A 25,036-nucleotide genomic window follows, 5' to 3' on the forward strand; every position below is an offset into this window, starting at 1 on the left:
TAAATTTATCTTAAAATGACATTTTGCTACTAAGTTCTACTAATCCAACTTCATTTTTTTTTCAAATCGGCAACATGGCTCCGTTTCTATAAGGCTTTAGATAGTAAATTACCTGCCAAAGCATTGTTTGGGTAGTAAATACCTTTAAAAAACAATATTTGTAAGAACATTTATCGTACATATTTGACCCATCCAGTGGACATCCTATACATGAAAGTATTTATTATAAAGCTTTAACTTCGCTAAGCAAACATATATACGTCAATGAACTTTACTTTTTACTAAACCGGCTCAAGTCGTTGAAGAGATAATTTAAATGATTTTCATCCCCTCCTGCCCCTTTTTTCCGCCGCCCCTTAAAGTTGTATTGACTCAAATAGTAATGTTGAACTAGTATTTGCGTATCGGTTCGGTTCTATCCGAGAACAAGGTTTATTCATACCTACGGTGTCGATGTATAACATTCACATGTACTAAAGGAGAATTGTTACGATCACGTTCGTGGTTCGTTGAGAAACACGTGTATACGGTCCATTATGCAATAAGAGCATCCGTAAAATTCATCTAAGAAAAATAAAAAATAAAAACATCGCTTAAAAAATGCGTGGAAATCTATCAATTAATTTATTTTGGCTTAATGCATAGTTTCAAACGTGCCGCTATTTAAAGAACGTGCGATTTAAAATTTTATCTGATCAGACACCGATTTTTTTTTTATTAATTTCGTGAGAATTGTAAACAAAATGCATGTAAGCATGATTAACTCTCATCACACGTGCAAAAAACACGTGAGTGTTCACAGATGTTAAACATAAAATTCTCTACTCTACCGAAAAACTTCAGTAACGCTTTGGAAAATTGCATAAGTTTGGGCTATAAATCACAAACATTATGTTTAAATGAGTTACCCCTTAAATGCTCGTTGGTGTTTGTTAGTAAAAGATGGTAAAATAAGTCAATTTTAGGCCAATATGACTTAAAAGCTAGATTTTTATTCATTTTTAAGGGGACGGGGTGACATTTTGTTTTATTTATTTTCAATTTTTCTTAAATGACTGTTTCACTGTTGAATGTGTGTGTAAATGCTCTTGCGTATCGCATAACGGGACACATGCCTGTGTTAACGAAGAACCACGAAAACGATCGTACCACACGACATGGACGTTGTAATTATGAATAAACGCCGTTTTCGGACACAACCGGACAGATATGTAAATGAGGTAAATGCAGAAGTTCATTAATAAGTAAATTCAATTTAAGCGTTGTTTACACGATTTAAGTATAGTAAAACCGCGGTGTTTCGAACAGGCGGTCGTTCGAGAACCAGCGGTCCCTCGAGGTCGAAGCTATCCCCGAAAAGTTTTTCTTGTATTATCAATTAAATTTACTGACGCTGCATCGAGACCTAAACAAGTCGAGGAGTCGAGCAAAATAGCCGGTCTCAGATACACAAATCATGCAAAAAAACAACCTTATGACTCCCTCGAGGTCATAATTTCACACTTTTAACGGAACGCGTTTTCCAAAATAAACAAACAATAACTAGGTTTTTAAATTTCCGCAAAGTGTAAGAATTGCAATGACAGTTAAAAGAAAATTCGATAAAGTGTGAAGAACCGATTATCTCTGTTTACGCACGACCGCTTTCAGTTGATAAGGGCATTTGAGAAGATAATTAAAATTATAGTATGCGCTGTCATATTTTAATGTTGCTTGTTTAGAAAATTTGTTTGTTTTTTGGTAAAAATTAACTTAGCTATTTATTCATTTATTGTGTGTTTTTTTTCTGTTGCATTTTTACGTTTAGTATTCGTTAGCCTTTGAACATATGAGCGATTTCCACAACGCAATACATAATAGGTGTCGAAGTAATCATTCAGTTTGGCGACTGCAAACTTAAAATACACTGAAAGACAATTCATAACAGACTGGGACGTTGAAACTTGGGTCGTTCGAAACATCGGTTCCTTCGAGGTATTAGCTCGGACCCTGGCGTCCTCGAGCGATTGCAGTCGTATTGTATTAAGTAAGCGAAAAGAAAAGCCTGGGCACTGCGTGCCTCGGACTGTTCTTTCTCTACCATAATGGAGAGTTTACGACCTTCCACCCTTACATAAGTGATTAACGCAAAGCCTAAGCGGGGTTAAAAGACCAAATACTTTGAAAGATATTGTAAAACAGTTGTACTGAAAAACGATCAACACATTTGCACTAATTTCCCTATCAGACGTCGTTAAATTACATACAAACATATTTGTACGAACTATCATTTTTAAGATGTTATGGGTTTTTTTTAAAAATAGATGGTAAAAAGTGTTCTTACTGTTTCCTTTTCCAGATAGTATGCGAAATATTTTGAATATCTAGAGTGCAGACCACACACCACCCATTACATTACCATCGAATACAAGACTACTCCGCCCGTTCGGCCGTCAGTACATCCGACAGTAGAGACACGATGGCGAGTTTTATATCGGCCTTCAACATGCTGTATTCAAACGCGAATAATGATGACAATGCAACATAGTAGGTTTTATAATGCGGTTAACAGAATAAATGAAACATTTTTCATTTCCACAGTATGCCCTAGCCTCTCACCTATTTTCATATAAAGGGGCATCCGATTTATAGTTGATTATACTAATGATATCATGTATTTGAATATGATGTTTACTTTCTGAAAGTTGAAAAAAGCGCGTTAGCTGTCCTGATAGGATAAACATATTTTTTGATAATTTGTCTTAAAAGGACACTTTTTCCGATCGTATACAAGCCAACACTTCTGACGAGACACATCAGGGACTTAAGATGGTTTATTTCATATTAGAGCAGTGCATCTTTAAAGCTGAAGATTTATATTTTTGAATTTTATCTTCTTGTTTGAATCAGAGATTTTGGCATCGGGGCCTTCAATTGAGTCATATAAGATACCTCACAACAAAACAGATCTCAATTGTTAGCGAACATATCTTCAAACATTAGGGAGCTTTAAAACAAACAAAAAACGCCATCAATTTGCAAACTTTATTATGAAAAGCTGCAATCGGATATTTTTTAACAATCTTATATCACTGGATAACAGACATTTGCGAAAAAATGGTTATTTTCAAAATATAAAAAGTTGTTAAAAAGTGCAGCTTTAAAGATAATTTTTAGAGACCTACTAATGGCTACCCTGCAGCCCAAAAAGTGCAGCTTTAAAGATAATCTTTAGAGAATAACTTATGGCTACCCTGCAGCCCAAAAGTGCAGCTTAAAAATATTTTTGGAGACTAACTTATGGCTACCCTGCAGCCAAAAGGTGCAGCTTTAAAGATATTTTTGGAAACTAACTAATGACTACTCTGAAGCCCAAAAGTGCAGCTTTAAAGATATTTTTAGAGACTAATTAATGGCTACCCTGCAGCCAAAAAGTGCAGCTTTAAAGAAATTTTTAGCGACTTACTAATAGCTACCATGCAGCCAAAACGTGCAGCTTTAAAGATATTTGCAGAGACTAACTATTGGCTACTCTGCAGCAAATTGTGTGGATAACTTGGATAAGTTGTCCACGGGTTATCTTAAGTCCAATTTGCACATCAAAAGATATGATTGGTATGTAACAAATACTGGATACATATTGACCAATCATTGATCATTTAAATTAACCCTGACAAACCCAAACGTTTTACCAGTAGTATACAATCGAATGCAGTTGTCAAATGGTCAATGATTGATTCAATAATAACTGCTCACCAATCAAGTTGTTTTAATGAGTCAACAAGCGAAGGATAACATGTGGAAAACTTATCACAGCTTTATACAATTGGCTACAAATTATTATATCTTTCATAAAATGGTCATCTAACAATCTCTTTCATCTTGTGTTTCAGTGTAGAATGTGTGACTCAACTCCACGACGACATATTTCATTACTGGCTTCTCTTGCCGTCGGTAAGATTTATAAAAAGGGGGTCTGTGTGTAAAAGTGTTTAAGGTCTGCTCGCGTAAATTGGCTATACGAAAGCTAGGCCCATTTGCAACACCGTGCAAAAAGGAATCTTTAAATCAAAGGCGGGGTATTCCCTTTTTTGAATGAGGTATACAATCAAAGGAAATAGTTAAACCACAAGAAAGTGGTTGTGTGACATAGATAAATGGCATCTTAAGAATAAAGATTTGTCAACCCATTTAGAATGGGAGCTGGCCGGAGTCAGTGCGGTTCACGTGCAAGTTGTTTCAGTTTCAATGAATCGCCCAAAAGCTGGGAGCCTCGACTTGGATTATTAACTTTCCGACGATTACTAGAGTCGAATGTAATGTCGTATAAGTGATATTTACAAATAATCATATTAATAAGGTATACCTTTTTACTATTGTAATGCTATTAATTCTTACCCTTCTCTGTACACTAATGAATATGATTTATTTGTAATGCTCTGTACATTTATGACTATGATTTATTTGCAAAGCTCTGTACAGTAATGAATATGGTTCACTTTCAAAGATCTGTACACTTATGAATATGATTTATTTGCAAAGCTCTGTACACTAATGAATATGGTTTATTTGCAATGCTCTGTACTCTAATGAATATAATTTATTTGCAATGCTCTGTACACTAATGATCCTGCTCTGTTAGCTTTGGATGGAACCTTATATCTATACCCTTTATTTCCACCCATAAGTGATTTAACAATATTTAACCATTATAGGAATGAATATATAACAATACAAACAATCGAAAATACATTTGAAAGAAGTCAAGAAAAAAGGTACAATAGTTTATTTATATTAGCACTTTTTAAGAAAAAAAGCGAGCAATTTTACCAGTTGTTCAAGGTTCTCGTTTGGCTCATGGTAAATGTATTTATGGTTCCAAGAAAAAATCAGGTTCAGAAAAAAGGAATATCTAAACATTTAGCTAAACGTTGTTTATTTCAGTTTCACGTTGATAGCTGTAAAACAAACACATTTTTTAAGGATGCAAGGAAATAGAAGTGCGCACCTGTTAGGAAAGGCTTACTGAAAAACGAAAAACAAGCAGTTAAAGGTGCCTCTTCAATAGAGTCAGGCTCTACCATAGTGTTGTGCCGATGGTCGATTATAATCGAAAATTGATCGGAAAAGCCTACGTTGGCGGCAATTTAAACAATCGATTATAGAAACAAGAGATGTAATCGCTACCGACTACCAGTCAAAAAATGACATGAAAATATGTTTTGAGTCTGGTTTATGCTACTAAATGTTGAAATGCTAAGGTATTACTATGTTGAGTTATCTTGTCATATTCTAATCAAGTCAGTAAGTCACTGCAGTACCATTGTTATTACAAAATGTCCTTTTAACTTTACTGCTAAGGGATTGGTTCTCAACTTCTCATGTTTGTGGTTTAAAAGTGATTTTGAAACATGTTACCGTTTACTTCTTACCATGTAAGAATTTAGTTTTCTCAGTTTTCTGAAAGAAAATCTTCTGGTAAAACATCTAAAATGTTCAACTGATTGTTGTACTTGTTACTGACTGATTATTAAAAAGAAATTAACATCTTTCTTTGTGTTTATTTTACACAAGTGACATGTATAATAATAATAATATTAATACTAATAATAATAATAATAATAATAATAATAATGATAATAATAATAATAATAATAATAATAATAATAATAATAATAATAATAATATATTTATTTAGAGAAGGTATAAACACATTATGACATAATTGCAGGTTCAACCATAACAACATCATATTTACAATGTGGCCTTCTATGAAGAAAAACAAACAAACAAAAACAAAATGCATTTGGTAAATCATAAAACATATGCATCGCACTTATACATTTCTATACAAGAACTTTTGATGTTTTGAATATAATTATTCTATACAAATCATGTTTAATTAACATAACAATTATTTCAATATATATCATGTACACGCCGACAGACACTCAATAAAACACAACAATTTATAAAACAACAGTTATTTCAATCTTTAAAAGAATGAAAAGATGATATACCTTTTTGAAACTAATGATATGCACATTTCAAGAGGTGCACTTTGTAATTATGCTTAAATGTGTTTAACTTTTTTGCATTTCGTATTTCATCCGGAATAGTATTCCAAACCTTCATACTGTAGTACGAAAAGGAATCCATGAAATAGTTAGTTCGCGGTGTTTGTATCAAAACTAAAGCTTGTTTTGAAGTTGATCTTAGAGAATAGTGTTCATGATGGAAAGATTAGCAATTCAGACATATACCGCAGGGCCTTTCCATTAAGGGTGTTATAGACAAGGGTTGCACAGTGATATTTACACCTGTCTGTAAACGCTAGCCACTAAAGTTCTTGTAACAATCCGTTTGAAGATGATCGTATAGGAATTTTAAGAATGATTTTTGCAGCCCTATTTTGCAAGGATTTAACTTTATGTAAGTAACTTGATTTTCCTTTGCCCCAAATATGACAGCAATAATCTTAAATTGGAAGGAAATATGCATTGTAAAACAAACGTTTCATCTCATCATTGAAGTAGAACAATAGACGTTTCAAAAGTGAGATTTTACAGTTGATTTTTTTGCAAACAATTTCTATTTGCGGACCCCATTTTAGGTTATTATCTATAGATTCCAAGTAGTTTTTGCACAGTCACATTTTCTAATGCTGTTCCATCGATTGTAAGATTTAATTTACTGACTTGTTTTGTTTTATACATTTTTAAATAGTTCCGATAACCATACAAATGGATTTAGATGGATGCAATAACATGTTATTTATTTGGCATTAATCGACTACGAGATTAAGATGTCGTTGTAGTTTACTTTCAATGGCGTTTATATTACTACCGGTTTCATGCAATGTTGAGTCATCTGCAAAAAAATCGATGTTCATATTCGTTTTACAAAGCGCAATGCCATTGATATATATATAAGAAACAGCAGTGGACCAAGAATGGATCCCTGAGGTACTCCTGATGATATTGGAAGCAAGCCTGACTGTATGTTTCCAACTTTAACTAATTGTTTTCTATTAGATAGGTAGGATTTAAAAAAAAAACTTTATCGAATTTTCAGAAAAATGATACAAGTTTAATTTATGTAGAAGAATTTCATGATCCACCAAATCAAATGCCTTTCGTAGGTCTAGAAAGACACCACCAACAATTTTGCCACTGTCAATATCTTTTACCCATGCATCTATTAAAATTGTTAACGCTGTACAACAGGAATGGTTTTTCCTAAATCCAGACTGTTTAGTTTGTATAATGTAGAATGGAAGTAATCTTGAACTTGGTTTGCAATGTGCCTTTCAAATATTTTTGATATTGTTGGCAATATCGAAATTGGACGATAATTAATTGGATCATCTTTACATCCTAATTTAAACAATGGTAATACAGTCTTCAAAGAGTCTGGAAATATTCCGTTCATGATACTGTTATTTATAATAGACGCAATGCATGGTGTGATGAAGTCACCGCAATGTATAATTACTCTTGAGCCAATCTCATCTATCCCAGTTGATTTACTTATGTCAAGTTTATCAATGATCTGTTTTACCTCAAGTGATGATATATAATTCAATTCGAACGTTTTGTGCCCTAATTTAACGTTTAGGTAATATTTCAGTTTACTAAAACGTTCGGATTTAAAGGGCGTTCTTTCTATTATATTTGATATATTGGCAAAGTGAATGTTAAGTTCATTAACAATATTGAGTCATTCAGAAACTTCTCTATCACCAATTTGTAGTTGATCCGGTAAAATTATCTTGCTTTTTTCAAATGAAAAAATATCCTTTAAATTCTTCCAGATAAAGCTTGGATCCTTTTTATCCTTCACCGCTTGATTAAAAAATGCCTTCTTACTTTTTTTACGAAATGTTATTATATAAGACAAAATTAGAGCTAGTTTATCATGTTCTATAATAGTAAGTTGTAAACACTAAAGAATAGTTGCGTTCTGAATAAATAATGTAATTTATACAAAGGTTAAGAATTGTACACACACTATTGTAAGGGAACATTGGTGCTTAAAACTGGTGCATGTACTGTATCTTTATCCCTTGAATATGATGACCAAATATAATTAAACAATGATCAAGTCGATTAATAATCGATCAGTTATCGGTTTCATAAACCGATTATCTATAGTAATTTTTCTGTCCATATACAATATTAGAACTTTTAGAAGTAAGGAGTATATGGGAAGGAATTGATGTTGTTTTAATAATGTTAAATACGAATGTTTATGAATTGTTTAGTAATATTAAGTTAAATAACAAAGCATATGTACAATGAGAGAGATATTGACAATGGTAGATATAATTATTTTCATAGGTATGAAAATGAACCATCACTTCGAAGATATATACTTGTTATCGCCACAGATTATAATAGCATGTAATACACCATGCATTTTAAGCAGTGTTTTCCATAACATAATTATGAGTTAATAGACAGTTCTGGCTACGATTTTATGAATATAGTCACAAGATGCTGTTACCGAGCTGTTTAGATTATTCCGATCGACTGTACGTATTGTATCCTGATATAGCAAAAGATTTAAAATGTCATCAGTATCATGATGTTGTGGTATGGATAGCATGTCTAGCAAATGTCGCCTGTCATGCATAAATGCAGTGCACTGCGTTAATGTTTCACGTTGTCATTACTGCGTTCACTACAATGTCGGCACAAGGCGTCGTCGATAGACGGTCTTTTATCAGCGATTAGTCGAACAACCGTAGAGGCATTGCGGATATGGTCTCTCGAGGTAGTACTCAACCATAAAACGGATGGACGTATTTCTGTATGAAAGTCTATAAATCGATTGAATTCTGGGTCACTGGTAATGCGAACGAGCCACTGTCATTTATAGTAGTTTGTGACTTTAGTTCGCATGATATGTTTTAATGTAGACTAAGGTGGGATGCACATCTTTGCTCTGTATTCACGGAGGTAGTGTTCTAAGCCATATTTTATTGATATACATGTAGTATGTATGTCAGGTACGAATCCGCTTTGTGCTAGTTTTCCTTTTATGTAATAAAGTTCAAGTCTATAATCAAATACTCTTCGTACGAGAGTTAGCGGTCTTAGTGTACACAGTTGGTGAAAAAATCCAAGTTCGCGAATGTCTATTTCGGCAAGAATGGAATTCCAGGACCATGTCAGTTCGCGAACGTGTGGGTAAGTTTTGGCACATAATTGCTGATCATCGTAAAAACGTTCTAGCTTTAGTATATCAGTCATTGTTAGAGATGACCATAATTCTGCACCATATTTTCTTCTTCTATGCACGTAGTCGAGCATAAACGATTAAGAGGAAGAGCTTAGGACAAAAGGTGCGAATGGTATTAATGTAAAACACTAAAATATTCCTGTTGATGTGTGCAGACAATATTGTTATTTTTGCAACTTCACCAGAAGATATGTAATCAACTTTATATATTGTGGAGCAATAATGTAAACGCTGGAAATTAGTTGTTAATAGAGATAAAACAAAGATAGTTTTGATTCGTTATGCGGGTGGGAATATTGAGATTGTTAACGAATACTGTTATCTGGGTATTGTTTTTACGCCTGGTGGTTCATTTCAAAATACATGCAAGACATTACCGGGCCAAGCTCAAAAAGCTATATTCAAGTTGAAGAGATACTTATTTCATTTCACTAGTATTCCGAAGAACATATTTTAGATCTTTTTGATAAGCTGGTTTTCTAACTCTATCAAGAGCCTTACAGTTGACAATGTTGAATACAATTTGCAGATGGAACTTCTTTGATTCTAAGGATATCAGATTTATCATTAAATGCTACCTTAGACCTGTTACATAATTTTTCTATATATTCAGGTTTGAAAATTAACTTTGATCAAACTCATTTAATACGGATAGGTTCCCTATCCGGTCGATTTAGACAAAGTATAAATTAACATGTGGAACTACACAATTTAAATTATTAGGTTTGATATTTGATGAAGAAATTTTATTCAAGGAAATATAACACACAATATACATTTGAAATAGGCCAACATGACCCGTGATCAAATTCATCGAATTCAATAGCTTACGTATACAAATTCAAAATTCAAAATCAAATAGCGGACAAGTAAACAAGTATAATTGTATCAAATAAATAGCAGCTGTACCTGAGAGTTTGATATACATATCATAAATACATAAATGACCATAACAATGAAATATTATATTTATGTCATAGTATTAACAACAGTGTCTACAAAATACAATAATACAACATGCATATGATATGTATTAAATTTGAAGTTTAATTATTTTACAAAAGATACTACTTGTGCGTTATATTCTTAGAAGTACAAACGTGTCTAACTTAAATGAATATGTCCCATTTCCACCCCCACTAAAAGAGCGAAAACGAAATATTAGGAGGGTTTACAGGGTAAAGCTATGTCGATCTTAGTATTGTTTTGCTTACCAAATAAATGCATTGTGATTTCAAAGAAAATGTTATACAGCTGAAAGCACACATAGTTTCTACTCATTAGAAATCTATACGTGAACATACGTTTTCCTTATTTCAAATGCATTAAATATATATACAGCTAAATTTTTTAAGATGTTTGCATTTTCAGACTTTAGCAACAAAACTGCCTTAAACATGCTCGGTCTCTCCCTGTAATATTTCTTAATGTATTTACATCGTATGTCGTTGTACAAAAGACATTCAAATAACAGGTGGTACTCATCTTCTAACTTATTGCATGCTCTACATAAGCGATCATTTCTAGGAATATTTGTCCATCTTCCAGTCTCAACCGAGAGCCGGTGTGATGATAATCGTAATTTAGTTAATGCTATTTTATATTTATTAATGTTTACATTCTTCAAATATGACTGAAACTCAAAATTTGCAAACACTTTATAGAACGACGCTCTAGTTGAGTTTTCTAGTCTGCTGTACCAATTTTGGATAAAGATATCCTTTACTCGACGCTGAAAAATACTGATAAATGTTTTTGTGTTCCCCACCCCTTGGGCAATCCAGACTTCATGAAAACCATAATTGCACAACATGTTTTTAACATTTACCGCCCAATTAATTTTTCTTGGGTTATTTTCAATTTCATTTAACATCGTTTTATACATAACCTTTGAATACTTTCTGTCACAGCAATCTACTATCTTGAACCAGTATTTTAAAATGTACGTCAATCGCATAGAAAACAAATCTATTCTTTCTAATTCACCATATACGAAATCATTTTGTGTCGAAGTTTTAACCCCTAATAAGTTCTTACAAAACATTGTATGAATTCTTTCTATATTGTTGGCACTGGAAAATCCCCAGACCTCACAACCATAAAATAAGATGGGCTTAACTAATTTATCAAATAGATCTGATGTAGATTTAAGTAAAATGATAGAATTAAATTTTACATGCAAAATTGAAAATGTGAAGAAATGTATGTTATTGGAAAAGAAGAAAGTTAACTCCAGAGCGAAAGATGACTGTTGTTAAGTCATTGTTACTTCCCCTTTTTACACACCTATTTATGTCATTACCAAACCCTAGTACATTTGTGTTCAATAAAATCATAAATCTTTTTTATGACTTTGTTTGGGAAGAACACCCTAAGATTAAAAGTTAAAGATCGGGACCCAGAAATGATAGATGTTATAGCAAATTGTAATAGTTTGAAACTCTCTTGGATTAGAAAAATGTTTTATATAGTCAAGGAAAATGCTATATATTGGTAACCTCCTTGTTTGATGTATGTAAAGTGCTTAATTCTGTTTGCTGAATGTTTAATTAAGAAATTAAAAAGCAATTTTTGGATTGACGTATTAAGAGTATTTTGTAGTTATGTTGATTTTCTATTTTATGAAGGTTTAATAAGAGTTGTTAGGAGCTACATAAAAAAGTGTAAAATTACTCTAAATGAAAATGATATAACTCAAAACCCAACCATGTCATGTTATGTTAAGAATATGTTGCTTGAAAGCAATGGAAGTAAAAAGATTTACAATGTATTTATAGAAAATAATGATAATCCAACTTGTCAAGCTAAATGAATCAGTTTATTCCAGGATGTTGACTGGAAAAATATATATGATTTTTTTTAGGATAACTAAGGATACTTATATCCAGTGGTTCCAGGCAAGAATTTACATAGGAGTTTAGCTCAAACTCATTACTGTTTAAAATGAATATTGTGAATAACAGACTATGTACATATTGTTTGTCAGAGGAGGAAACTTTGGTGCATTTATTTAGGAATTGTAATGTTGTTCAAAACTTATTAAACTGTGTAAGAATGTTTAATCTACAGGAAATTAACCTTTCACATTGGACTGTCAGACTTTTATATTGGATCCACTGGTGAAAATTCTTATAAATACAATATACTTTATTACGAAATCAAGAAATACATTTATCTTTGTAAAAGGACAAAAAACAAGCCCATCTTTTGTTGGACTTAAAGGTAGCTTAAAATTTGGTTGGAATATTTATAAAAACATGTGTATTAAAGAAAATGAAAATATTAACTGGTCAGTTGTTAGAATGTTTAGTTAGACCACATGAAATAAAACAGATTTAATATACTGTATATATAATATGTATATTATAAATACAAATTTCAGTATATTGCTTTTAACTGTGTACAAGAACATTTTTATAAATAAGCTATGTTTTTTAATTCTATTTTCTATATTAGCTGTGTGTTACATTTTTATCTCTTACTTGTTATAAAGCTCCATTAAAAATCGTAAAAAAGCCACAACAGAATGCAATTGGAGGATAATATTTTTGGAACTTCTATTTCTTATGTTAAATACTAATTTACCCAACTAAGTTAATTAGCTATTTTTATTAATATCTACAAACATGGGATGGCTTTTACAAATAGTCTATGCAGTAGTAAGTTGTATTAAGTTATTGTAGTCATTACTCATTAGATAATATCATATAAAACTGTGTAAGGTATGTTCCTGTGGTGTGCCCTAAACAATGCATACCGTATGTATGGGGATAATGTACCAAGAGAAAATAGGATCTGTAATTGATGCCAAGTATTTGAAGATGAATACCATTTCTTGATGGAATGTAACCTTTATTTATATATATATATATAAGCCTAAGCCTAGTATGTATAATACAGTACAACTTTTGCAGTCCGAAAACTTTAATACTGTAAGAAAATTATCAGCATACATATATCATGTTTTGAAACAAGAAAAATAAGTGTGAGTGTAAACACGAATTAGTGTACGGTAATATTGAATTTGAATAACGGTACTCTTTATGCTAAACGTTCAGTGTATATATGAAATACAACAGATTAAAAAATATTCGGAAAAAGTTGACATACATTAACCGGATTGTATCGATGACAATATGCATATGTGTACGTACAAGCCTGATTTTTGTATTCCATAGACTTGCTGTTAAAACCTTAGTCCAAACTAGCAAAACATTCTTGAAGTTATTTGTACATAATGAGTATAGTAGAAACGTGTATAGCTAGTCAAAATTCATGATATCATTGTAGTGTTGTGCATAAGTCATACAGTTGATAGATATACAGTTAAGTTATAACTCATAATCGATAAAGACAATTATATTAAATTATATGAATATAGTTGTTAAATCTGTGAATATATAGATTGAGTTAATCAATCTGTTTTCGCCATACATGTATATATAAGTCATTGTATTACATTGATTTGATCATGGGTCATGCTGGCCTATTTCAAATATGTATTGTGTGATATAAAACGTCTTTGAATAAACGTTTTTCTTCTATAAGACTGTAGTGATTGTTATCTATTTTATCAGACTGGACATAACAAGAGGATTGCCGTCATAGGAGTTGTCCCGTATAGTCATTAGTGAAAACAGTGATGCTTGTCCTTTTCTTATTCTTGCGTTAACAGCATGGGAACAAACATTGTTTTATGAAGTGTAATACCGAAATGTAATGTAGAATCCGATGAACTTACCATTCTTTCTTATAATAAACAAAACAGAACATTTATTTCCAAGAAGGTGATAGACCTATCTGGCAAAACATGTACATAATTATACAATGGCGACAAAAGCAGCCATAACACATTAAACACAATTTATGATAAAGAATAATATAAATAAATTATAATAATAAATACATAATTATGCAGACATAGAGAGGTGCACTAATAGTTAATATTCATCTTTGTCTTCATAAGTGCTCTTGATTCAGTTACTGTGTAATTCTTAGCAAACAAATAGATGGCAATTACAACAAACCCATACAAACTACATGGAATATAACGTAGCGCTTCTTAATTCAAAAGCTTTAAAATATACACACTTACATTTTTCAGATTGGCTTCATTTTCGATATTAAAAAAGATAAATGATGGTTTGTAGTAAATCAAGGTTTGTTTTCCTCTTGCAGTCGCTGCTGATCTTGCTTCTGTCCTTCTCCTTCCGGCGACGGAACATGTGCCTCTCATGTCTGGGTGGCCGCCCCGGCGCCGTCTTGTAAGTGCAATGCTGACTTCCTCCTTGAAATATAGCATACATTTTAGCCAATTAATGGCAGGTTGTTCTTTGCTTATCTTATCTATTTCCACGATGTAAAGAAAATAATGCCTTTATTATGAATGTGTGTTTTATGATTTTTGTTAGGGTCATGTTTTGTATCCCCAGTGCTATTAACAAGTGTTGATGAGCATACTCGGCTCCTTCTGTAACTGCCATCTAGATTGGCTATATTAGGTATTTTCTTAAGTATTCGTCAAACTACGGATCAATTAAACCGTAAGCTTGATTACTTGTCAGCGCTGTGTGAATCACAGCGAGGGTTTTCACTCGAGTCCTAATCACTTCACCCATGTTAAAGAGGCTCTCTTATTCAAAATAAATATGTGCACACGTATAAAGAATAAATTTGAGTGAAAAACCTTTAACTACTTACTAAATAATTCATTTATGGAAAATATTAATCACTTATAACAAAATCGTCATTGTGCATTTAATACCTGAACGGGCAAAAATATTAAATGATTGGTGAGTGCTCAAATGTTTACTGTGATCTACTCATAAGCTAGAAATACTATGTTTTCCGAACTGTTCTTTCAAATTAAACTCGGTATACTTCATAAGAACCATTGTTTTTGGCATTTATTCATCCTTTTTGGTATATTAAAACATTTACATTTTTTTAATTGTGGAAAATCCTATTCTGGAGTATGAGTGCATCTTAAAGTGATATGGAGGGCCAATACATTAATGTAACCTATGTCTTATAGCGACATCTGCTTTGTTACATCTTGGAAGAGTGCACAGTATTCTATTGAAGCCTCGTTGTTATTATGTATTTCATTTTCACATGCTCATGATGTCATGTTATAGAGCTGAGTTGTTTGAAAATAAAACTTGAAACTTGAATACATAGGGCTATTATTCATTGACGAAATATAATCCCTTGAATGGCTGAATGACATTCAGCGCCATGTCATTAAATTCATTGCCGTTCAAATACTGTTCCTAATTATACGCTTTTATTAGATCATCCTCCGTTTCTATATTAGTTGGTATAAGCTGAAGGCGGATCACGATCTAATTAGTTCAACCCATTATGTTTTTAAACGAATCTACACCTCAGTACTTAATTCAAGTCAATCTGGGGTGGCATTCAATATGAAATTTAAGTTATTCTTATGGCCATACATCATACACTTCATTTATCCAATAAGTCTATTATTAACAAGTTGTCCGATTAGCGACATCGTTCTATGAACCAGAAGGATATATCCGAAAAGCTCAATAAACCTTCATTTATCCAACTATTTGTTAAAGAAAATCTCAAGATATCTGCCAGCTTAATCCCATATATATCTTATACGGAAGTCAATAGTGTGTACTTTTTCTTTATCCCCCGTTGCAGCCCCATGGATCTCCTGGGAAAATCAAACCGGACATCATACGCGGCCGCATGGGGCGCTATTTCATTTCTTGTAGCCCAAATGGTGTTCGGAAGTTCCAATATCGTGAAACTAGAGGGACCTAACTACGTCACCAGTAAGTTTGAAATTGGCAATTACCTGCACAGTGATCTCCCGTGACATGCATACACTGACACCAAAAGCGAGTCAGCCGGGTTTCAGTATTTAAAATGTGTTTTGTCTTTCTCTCTTTTTTAGATTGATTTAAAACAATCAATCAAGGTGCATGTCGGTTAAATACCTAAAAAACTTTCAAAATCAAAATATGATTTACAATCTGTATCAATGTATCACTTTGTATCAATCCATGGTTATGGGACTCGAATGGTGGCAGTGATTACTTTACCTTAAGGGAAGTAATTCTGCATGGAGTTTGTTAAAATGTCTGTAGTACTCTGCAGTCTCAAATAAAAAAATCTCGGAATACTTTGATTGGCGTATACAAATACGAAGCCTTATTTCTGTCTTTTTTGCATTCGAAGTTGTTCTGAGTGAAGTTGAATAACTATTCAAACAAAATGCGTATGAATTGGACATTGATAGCAATATTAATTGGATTGCTATTGTGTGAAACAATGACTAATATCTCCTGACTAGTCGAAAACGATAATTTTCGCATTATCAAGGAATCGGTTAAAACAGTTGGTTTGAACGACCAAAGCACAACAGCAGTAGCTATTTGTTCGTCCCTTAAGGTAAAATCTTTGGCAAGCATAATAACATATAATCATTTCCTTGTGTTTATTTCAACAACACCCTTCTCTCTTTTTTAGATTGATTTAAAACAATCAATCAAGGTGCATGTAGGTTAAATAACTAAAAAACTTTCAAAATCAAAATATGATTTACAATCTGTATCAATGTATCACTTTGTATCAATCCATGGTTATGGGACTCGAATGGTGGCAGTGATTACTTTACCTTAAGGGAAGTAATTCTGCATGGAGTTTGTTAAAATGTCTGTAGTACTCTGCAGTCTCAAATAAAAAAATCTCGGAATATTTGAACGACCAACGCACAACAGCAGTAGCTATTTGTTCGGCCCTTAAGGTAAAATCTTTGGCAAGCATAATAACATATAATCATTTCCTTGTGTTTATTTCAACAACACCCTCCACTCTGACCACAAACCCTACTTTTAGTCTGGAACAAGATTCTGTCGGTGATTGTGTTAGCCGTGGGTTATTTTCCCATGTTTGCTGCGCTGGCCCTTGAGTCTGTCGTTGGCTACATGGTGGCAACACTTTATACCTGGGCGCTGTTTGGGATCGATATCTACAAAATCTTCGAGTGTGACTTTATATTGGTATGTAAATCGGTTTACTAATTTATATGATTTAGTGCTCTTAAATCACGATAAAATCTCATTATAATGCCGTCCATGTGAATGTGTTTAGGGGTGGTATTCGATATTTAACGTATGTCAATCTTATGGTCATACATCATTGACTTTATTTACTCTATTGGTCAGCTATTTATGACAAGTAGTCCGATTAGCTACATCGTTCATTGATTCAATTAAGACCAATATTGAATACCAACACTGATTACTAGTTTATACGAATTAGCGCTCTTATCATTATAAAACGATATAAAACAATGATTTAATGGATGAAATGAAATGTCCATGGGAATGTGTTCAGGTCATGGACATGATTTTTGTCGGATTCATGGGAGTATCGAATTTAACTTCATGCACACGTATATAATAAAATCTTGTTATCCGGTAAATTGGTCAGTGAAACTTTTAAAAGTAGTGTTCAACAGTTCCATAATATTTCAATTCTGCCTTAATTATGGTCTCCACAGACTCTCGTGTAACCACAGTAACCCATAGCATGTGAATCAGATATCAGCGCACCATTATGTATGGTGCATGCAGAAGGATGCCATATTTATACCATTATTTACATTAACTCACTACAACTTTATCTACAGTCGACACGGATGCTCATAATAGCCCGTGACCTGCCCAACCTGCTCTGTCTGGGATACCTGTGTGTAAGTCTCCCCGTGCGCATCGTGCAGGCGCTCCGCCGGCGCTCTATTGGGTTTTACTCGTCAGCGGAAATGGTTTCCATTCTCAACATGGACAAAGATGTTGAGAACACATCGGAAGCAGAACACGTCCGCGCGCTGCTCCGTCCGCCAAAACTGGAAAGGTAATATAAGAGTTAAACATAATCATATTGAAACTGGATTATTTTCTTATTCATAGCGTGAAAAAACCAAAGTCTTTATTAATTTGTGCATTAGTTAGAAGCAGCAGGTTACCCTGATACACAAAACGCTATCTAGACCCGTTCCTTATTGTTAATTTAAAGTAAATACACTTGTAGATTGGATGTGATTTGTCAGGTCGATACTAAAGCACATCATCGAAACCCGTTGGCTCGAAACCGCTTGGTTCGATTTTTTCGTTGGCTCGAACTGAGCGTTAAAGACCGATTTTGTTTTACTCTTCGTAAACACTCCCGCTTGGCTCGATATGTGCGAGGCTCGAAGTACGAGGTGCAGTCAAAAAGTTCCCGGACTGCCTTTGTACTGTTGTCATTTTTGGGATTTGAAAAAAATAAAATTGCATCAAACTAAAGCAGAATTTATATTCTACATGACTGTACATATATTAACTTTTAATCACACATAAAACAATCATTTTTTATATAGCAAATTAACATAACTCCCACTGTACGGATCACTTCGTACGGAAATGACGCATTGTTGACGTTCACTAATGAAATTACGTCAATGTAGGCACTTGTATGCTAGTCAATGTGTTCAAAGTATATTGCCCTTGAAATTCAATACATTTTCTGTGCCAATCTACCCACTTTTAAAAATTTCTGCATACCACCCCTTTTCGCAGTTGCTTCATAACCGCCGACCTGACGCCAATTTTCATTTCTTCTGCCGATTCAAATCTGCCACCTCGTAAGTCCGCCTTTAATCTTGGAAATACACAGTAGTCCAAAGGCGCTAGGTCGACACTACAACTCGGATAATGCAGTCTCTCATACCCCCAAAAATCTATTGTAAGTAATGAGTCTTCAGCCAGAAGTGCAGGAGCATTGTCTTGATGAAAGATCAAATTTCGCAGTCCGGGCGTTTCTTTCCCATGAGTTCGTAAGATGTCTCTACACGTCTTAAATGTCACAAACATATGTTAACTCAATGTGAACCCAATTCATATCATAAGAAATGCTTAGAATCAATAATAAATAAATAATTATCAAGATGTTGTGTATATTCCCATGGCTAAATCCGACACATCAGCCATTTCGTTGATCGATTTCCGCCGTTCTACGAAAATGACACGCTGCATTTTGTCGAACTGCCACTATCCTGTTCCATTATTGTCAGTTATGTCGTCACGACAGTCCCGGCAATGCTTGTGCCAGTCCAATATGAGTGTCCGGGAACATTTACGTAAACCATCTACCAGATTTATAAATTTCCATGCGTCATTTGGTGTCACTCCCGCTCTCGCAAAGTAGTTAATGACTGTTCGTTGTTCCGTTCGCTCGGATGACGTTGACGTTTCCACACCGGCGATATCTTTCATGGCTTCAGACAATGCATACCTATTCAATAATTTGTAAGCGATGATGTTTGTTTTGGACGTGTGTTTAGAAAAGACGTTCGTGAGACGTCATGTAAATTTACATGATGAAACGGCGCCAAAATATTGCTTTTCTTACGTTAATAACAGTGAAAACAATTTCGTAATAGGTGATAATTCAAACTGATCTGTAGCGTAGGTTATATACTACATTGAACATATTTTTCTATCAAAATATGGATGCTATGTAATTAATTCTGCTTACAAAATGTAAAAATGTTGTTAGGATATATGTGTGCCAAGTATCGTCATAGTCAGACGTCAAAAGTGTGCAAAATATAACCAGTCTGGGAACTTTTTGACTGCACCTCGTATTTTGGCCGGTCACTGCGATATGATATCAATCCAACGTTTTTCGACTATATGCATTACATTCTCGATTCAATACCCTTAAGCAAAAGCCGCTTTAGATAAAGGAAAAGACAACACAGCATCGTACCCTTCATTTATAATAGCCACTGGTTGTAATGATTCATTGTTTGTGCAAACACTCATATGTGCGTACTGCGGAAACACTTTAATGTGCTTGTGGCTAAACACCGATACGTGTGTACTGCGGAAACACTTTAATGTGCTTGTGGCCAAACACCGATACGTGCGTACTGCGGAAACACTTTAATGTACTTGTGGCCAAACACTGATATGTGCGTACTGCGGAAACACTTTAATGTGCTTGTGGCCCAACGCTGATATGTGCGTACTGCGAAAACACTTTAATGTGCTTGTAACCAAACACCGATACGTCCGTACTGCGGAAACACTTTAATGTGCTTGTGGCCCAACGCTGATATGTGCGTACTGCGGAAACACTTTAATGTGCTTGTAACCAAACACCGATACGTGCGTACTGCGGAAACACTTTAATGTGCTTGTAACCAAACACCGATATGTGGGTACTGCGGAAAAACTTTAATGTGCTTGTGGCCAAACACTGATATGTGCGTACTGCGGAAACTCTTTAATGTGCTTGTTGCCAAACGTTGATATGTGGGTACTGCGGAAACACTTAAATGTGCTTGTGGCCAAACACTGATATGTGCGTATTGCGGAAACACTTTAATGGCTTGTGGCCAAACGCTGATATGTGGGTACTGCGGAAACACTTTAATGTGCTTGTGACCAAACACTGATATGTCCTTACTGTGGTAACACTTTAATGTGCGTGTGGCCAAACTCTGAAATATGCGTACTGTACAAACACTTTAATGTGCTTGTGGCCAAACACTGATACGTGCGTACTGCAAAAATTCTGATTTGTGCGTGATGGCAAAACAATGATTCGTGGGAACTGAGAAAACACTGATATTTGCATTCTACCGAAACGCTAATATGTGCGTATTACGAAAACACGATATATGCATAACGAACATAATTTGTTTTGCAGGGAGAAGCCTGTAGGGATAGGAGCAAAGGTCATGAACCTAGGGAAATCGATCACCAAAAAACTCTTATACAGTAACAAACACAGTAAGATGCTTGTTTGCCAACAATTAAAGATGCACTCTAACTCCCAAATAGCCAATACCATAATTTATAAAAATGTTTTAATTTACCAAAATGAATAAATAGTATCGAAAACAATGGTTCTTATGAAGGATACCGTGTTTTATATTAAGAAAGGTGCAGAAAACACAGTTTCAATCTTATTAGACGGAAGGTGATCACTGTTAATCTATTAGTACCCACTAGTCATTTAATATATGTTCGTTTTCAGCTATTAAACACGCGGTTATTAAACACGCGGTTATAAAACACGCGGTTATTAAACACGCGGTTATAAACTGGTATTCATTAACTTATATTTTCCATATTGCCTTATTTAATAAGTATTTAAAGGTTTATTACTCAAAATGTATGTTTGATATGCATGTGTATGTTTGATATACATTTGTATGTTTGATATACATGTGTATGTTTGATATACATGTGCATGTTTGATATGCATGTGTATACATGTGCATGTTTGATATGCATGTGTATGTTTGATATGCATGTGTATGTTTGATATTCATGTGTATGTTTGATATTCATGTGTATGTTTCATATGCATGTGTATGTTTAATATACATGTGTATGTTTGATATACATGTGTATGTTTTGATTTTGAAATACGAGTAACGTTACCACTTTAGGTGTACGAGTCTACCAAATGGCCCATGTATGTGCTTCAGCGCATACATTATGCATATGTTAGTTTTTTGATAGCTAGTACGTGTGTTGAAAGACATATTTCCCTATGCATGCAAAGGATTGTGGTAAAATGTATTGTCACTAAACCACCAGAAAGCGAATTGATCTGTCCAGGAATCATAAAAGCTTAACAGTTTTTTTACGAAATGTAATGATTTCACTTTCAGAATTCCGTTACTCGTCAAGGATCCTGTCTGTTATGCTGATGGGGGTCCTTCTTATATACAAGGTACGTTACACACGTTTCGCTTTCCAATAAGGTAATTTAAGTTACGGGGTTAGTTGGTGACCCGATATTGGATATACGGGGATAAGGAAACAATATCGAGTATAAGTATGATGACATGCGCCCCGTATATCCCATATCCTTTCGAATACCGCTACCGTACATCGACGCGCTACTGTAGCCGCCTAATGCAGACCAATTTTTCAAGGGTGCTGGTTACCGCTACTGTTTTACTGTAGGAATACTGTAGACGACTGAAACGTACCGATATAGTAGGTATGTCCAGTTCCACAGCCGCAAAATGCACATTTTCCACAAATTTGTGGTACGTTTTTCATTAAAATAAGAAGGATTGTGAATTTTTAAAACAGCATTAGTACGCTATGGTACTTTGTCTTAGAAACAGTTACTACACTACGGAATTTCTTTCAAATATAATAACCCTGCAAAAATACGCAACGGTATTTCTTTAAAAATCGTCATTCAACATTATTCGGCTCTGGCTTTTGTAAACTTGCTTTAATAAAACAGCATGCTTATGTTTTTCCTCTTGTATCAAGAGTACGCTGTGGTATCACTGTTAAATTTAAGAAATGAGCAAAACTGCGCAGTGGTATTACTGTGAGATTTGTTTTACGGACTGTGTGTTAACTTCGATAAGGTAGACATTTCATGATTGAATTAAACTAAAATCAGTCACTTAAGTGCACTTTGGTAGCGTTCTTGAATCTAGAAGTATGCAAAACTACGCAGCGGTATTTCCTGTATAAACGTAATCAACATAACACAACCCATTCCGAAGGCGACGTTGCCTTCGAGGTCATTTAACGCTAGTTACGCTCCCTTTTAAAACTGTTAAAATATAAGCTATAACTTTCTTATAAATCCAACCGGACACCTATTACGTGATCGCTATAGAGTTATTATGGAAACCATAGTGACTGCAAATATATCAACGAAACATCCATTACCAAATAGCTGTCACAGTTGACATGAAAACCACTGCAATAGACAATAAACCAACCGGACAAATATCACAAGGTTGCATCAAGGTTACATTGGAACCACCACAGTGACCCCTGTTATGGAAGTTGTATGGGAAAGCAGCATGACCTTATACAACATGCATCAATACATATTTGTCGATGAAGCAATGATCAAATGTCACAATCACCATTCAAGAATCGTTGGTGCTCCGTACAAGCCCACAAAAAGGATTTAAAATGTTCGTGTGTCACGGTGTATATCAGGAATTACCAGGCGTACTTAAGGCGAAAGGTAGAAATAACTAAGGGTTGACTCAAACAGTGGTAAAGAACTGAAAGAAAACAACACAGGATGAAATCACGTTGTATTTGCCGACAAGTTTGAAATATCAGTTCCCCTGGTGTTTGGAAAAAATCTACACATTCGTGTTACGCATTTAACACCGGAAGGAAATATTGGTCAACCTCAAAATCAGTCCACGAAAAGAGATGGCAAAGTAAGGATGCTCATTAGAGGGGAACACATGGCATGACATATCTCGGACCGGAAGCTTATATCCACTGCATGGGAATAATCAAAACATGTGTGCAACCCGATGACATGTTTCAATCCTATAATAAATAGCCGACAGAACAAGGTTTTGTGGGAAGAAGTAAATACAAAAGGAAAGTGGGAAAAAGCATGCATCGAATTGCGCAAGTTATTTTTTAATTAAAAAAGAACATGGGAGTTGTAGACACTCATGACCATCTCAACATTAACAGTGTACAAACACAAAGCGCTCGTTTGTGGACCTAATTTGTGTGGTTTGCCGTGAACATCTAGCTTATGATTCATCATGTATAAAGCGTCAACCCTCCGGCTACCTATAAGCTGTCTGAGAGAATGGTAATACCTTTTTTACAGTATATTACAAACAGGCTGTAGAATATTAAATCGTTACCATAATCACGTTTAATAACATATTGATCGTTGCATGTACCACCAAAATGAAACATGAACAACATCTTTTAAAATCAATTAGCTGTTTAATGTTTTATGTTTCTGATATTAGGTTGCAGAACAACTTATCGGCGGGAATAACACACGTATAAGGAAATCCAAACTAACAAGCGCAATTTTTTTAACTTGACCTCTTTGGCAATGTGCAGTGCAGAGTCAGGTTGCACAAGTATAATTCTAATGCTTATAAAATAAAACTCAAAGGAAATGGGTTTTTTTATTTAGGAAATATTGTATTTCGTATCATGGCATTACCTCTAGGAAAGGCCGAATGGAGGTCAAGTCTAACAAGACTTTGGCTCCAGAAACACCGACGAACGGAAAACAACAACTAAAGTATGTAAAACATTTTCAATAATGTATGTTTTTTACAATATAATTGCATTTTGAAACGACCCTTAAATCGAAACAATGAATGGCTCTGAAGTTCATGAAAATGCATACATAAAATTACTTCTACTGTGTAATGGCACATCTTGAATTTCAGAGTCTAGTACAAGAAAGCGCCCTTTAGATCAATCATGTATTTAAATAAATGTTCAATACAGTATTGATGAATTAATTATAACAAAATGTTGTTCAAGTGTCAACCTTTTTTTTCCTGAAGGGACGAATAATGTTTGTTTTAATGTTTTTTATAGAATCAAACATTTCATGCTTACAATGAGGACATATTTGTCGAAAGTACACATATACAATGCAATTGTCGCTAACATTGAACGTGTCTTTATAACAAATATTCATCAATATGTGATTTCTTTTTACAGACCGATGATACTGCATTGCAACAGAAACTCCACTAAACTCTGTTGCCGTTTCGTTAATCGCATGCTGTGATTATACTGGTGTTTTTTTCCCGTGACACATTTAGTAATAGTGTTATAGTTACAGTCAAATACTTATGTACATGTGTTCTTTGTTGATAGAGAAAGAAATATATATATTTATATGGGAAATGAATGAACATGTGTGTAAAATATCATGATAAAGAATTGTTATCTGTATTCCTTTCTGATTTATTTGATAAAAAAAACATTATTTTGTAATCGCTCTATGCATG

The 25,036-nt window shown here is 34.0% G+C and overlaps 1 protein-coding gene across 1 annotated transcript in view; it reads left to right on the forward strand.

The window, feature by feature from the left end:
• The window catches only part of LOC128220128 (stimulated by retinoic acid gene 6 protein-like), a 46,953-nt gene that overhangs the window by 12,410 nt on the left and 9,507 nt on the right, over positions 1-25,036 (forward strand). The window contains exons 4-10 of the mRNA XM_052928393.1: positions 3,873-3,933; positions 14,401-14,486; positions 15,895-16,028; positions 17,095-17,258; positions 17,891-18,114; positions 20,956-21,038; positions 21,929-21,990. Of these exons, the coding sequence (XP_052784353.1) occupies positions 3,873-3,933; positions 14,401-14,486; positions 15,895-16,028; positions 17,095-17,258; positions 17,891-18,114; positions 20,956-21,038; positions 21,929-21,990 (814 nt within the window). The remainder of the gene's footprint in view (positions 1-3,872; positions 3,934-14,400; positions 14,487-15,894; positions 16,029-17,094; positions 17,259-17,890; positions 18,115-20,955; positions 21,039-21,928; positions 21,991-25,036) is intronic.

Source organism: Mya arenaria, chromosome 15 (genome assembly GCF_026914265.1).
Source record: "Mya arenaria isolate MELC-2E11 chromosome 15, ASM2691426v1".
In the NCBI taxonomy this organism is placed as follows: domain Eukaryota; kingdom Metazoa; phylum Mollusca; class Bivalvia; order Myida; family Myidae; genus Mya; species Mya arenaria.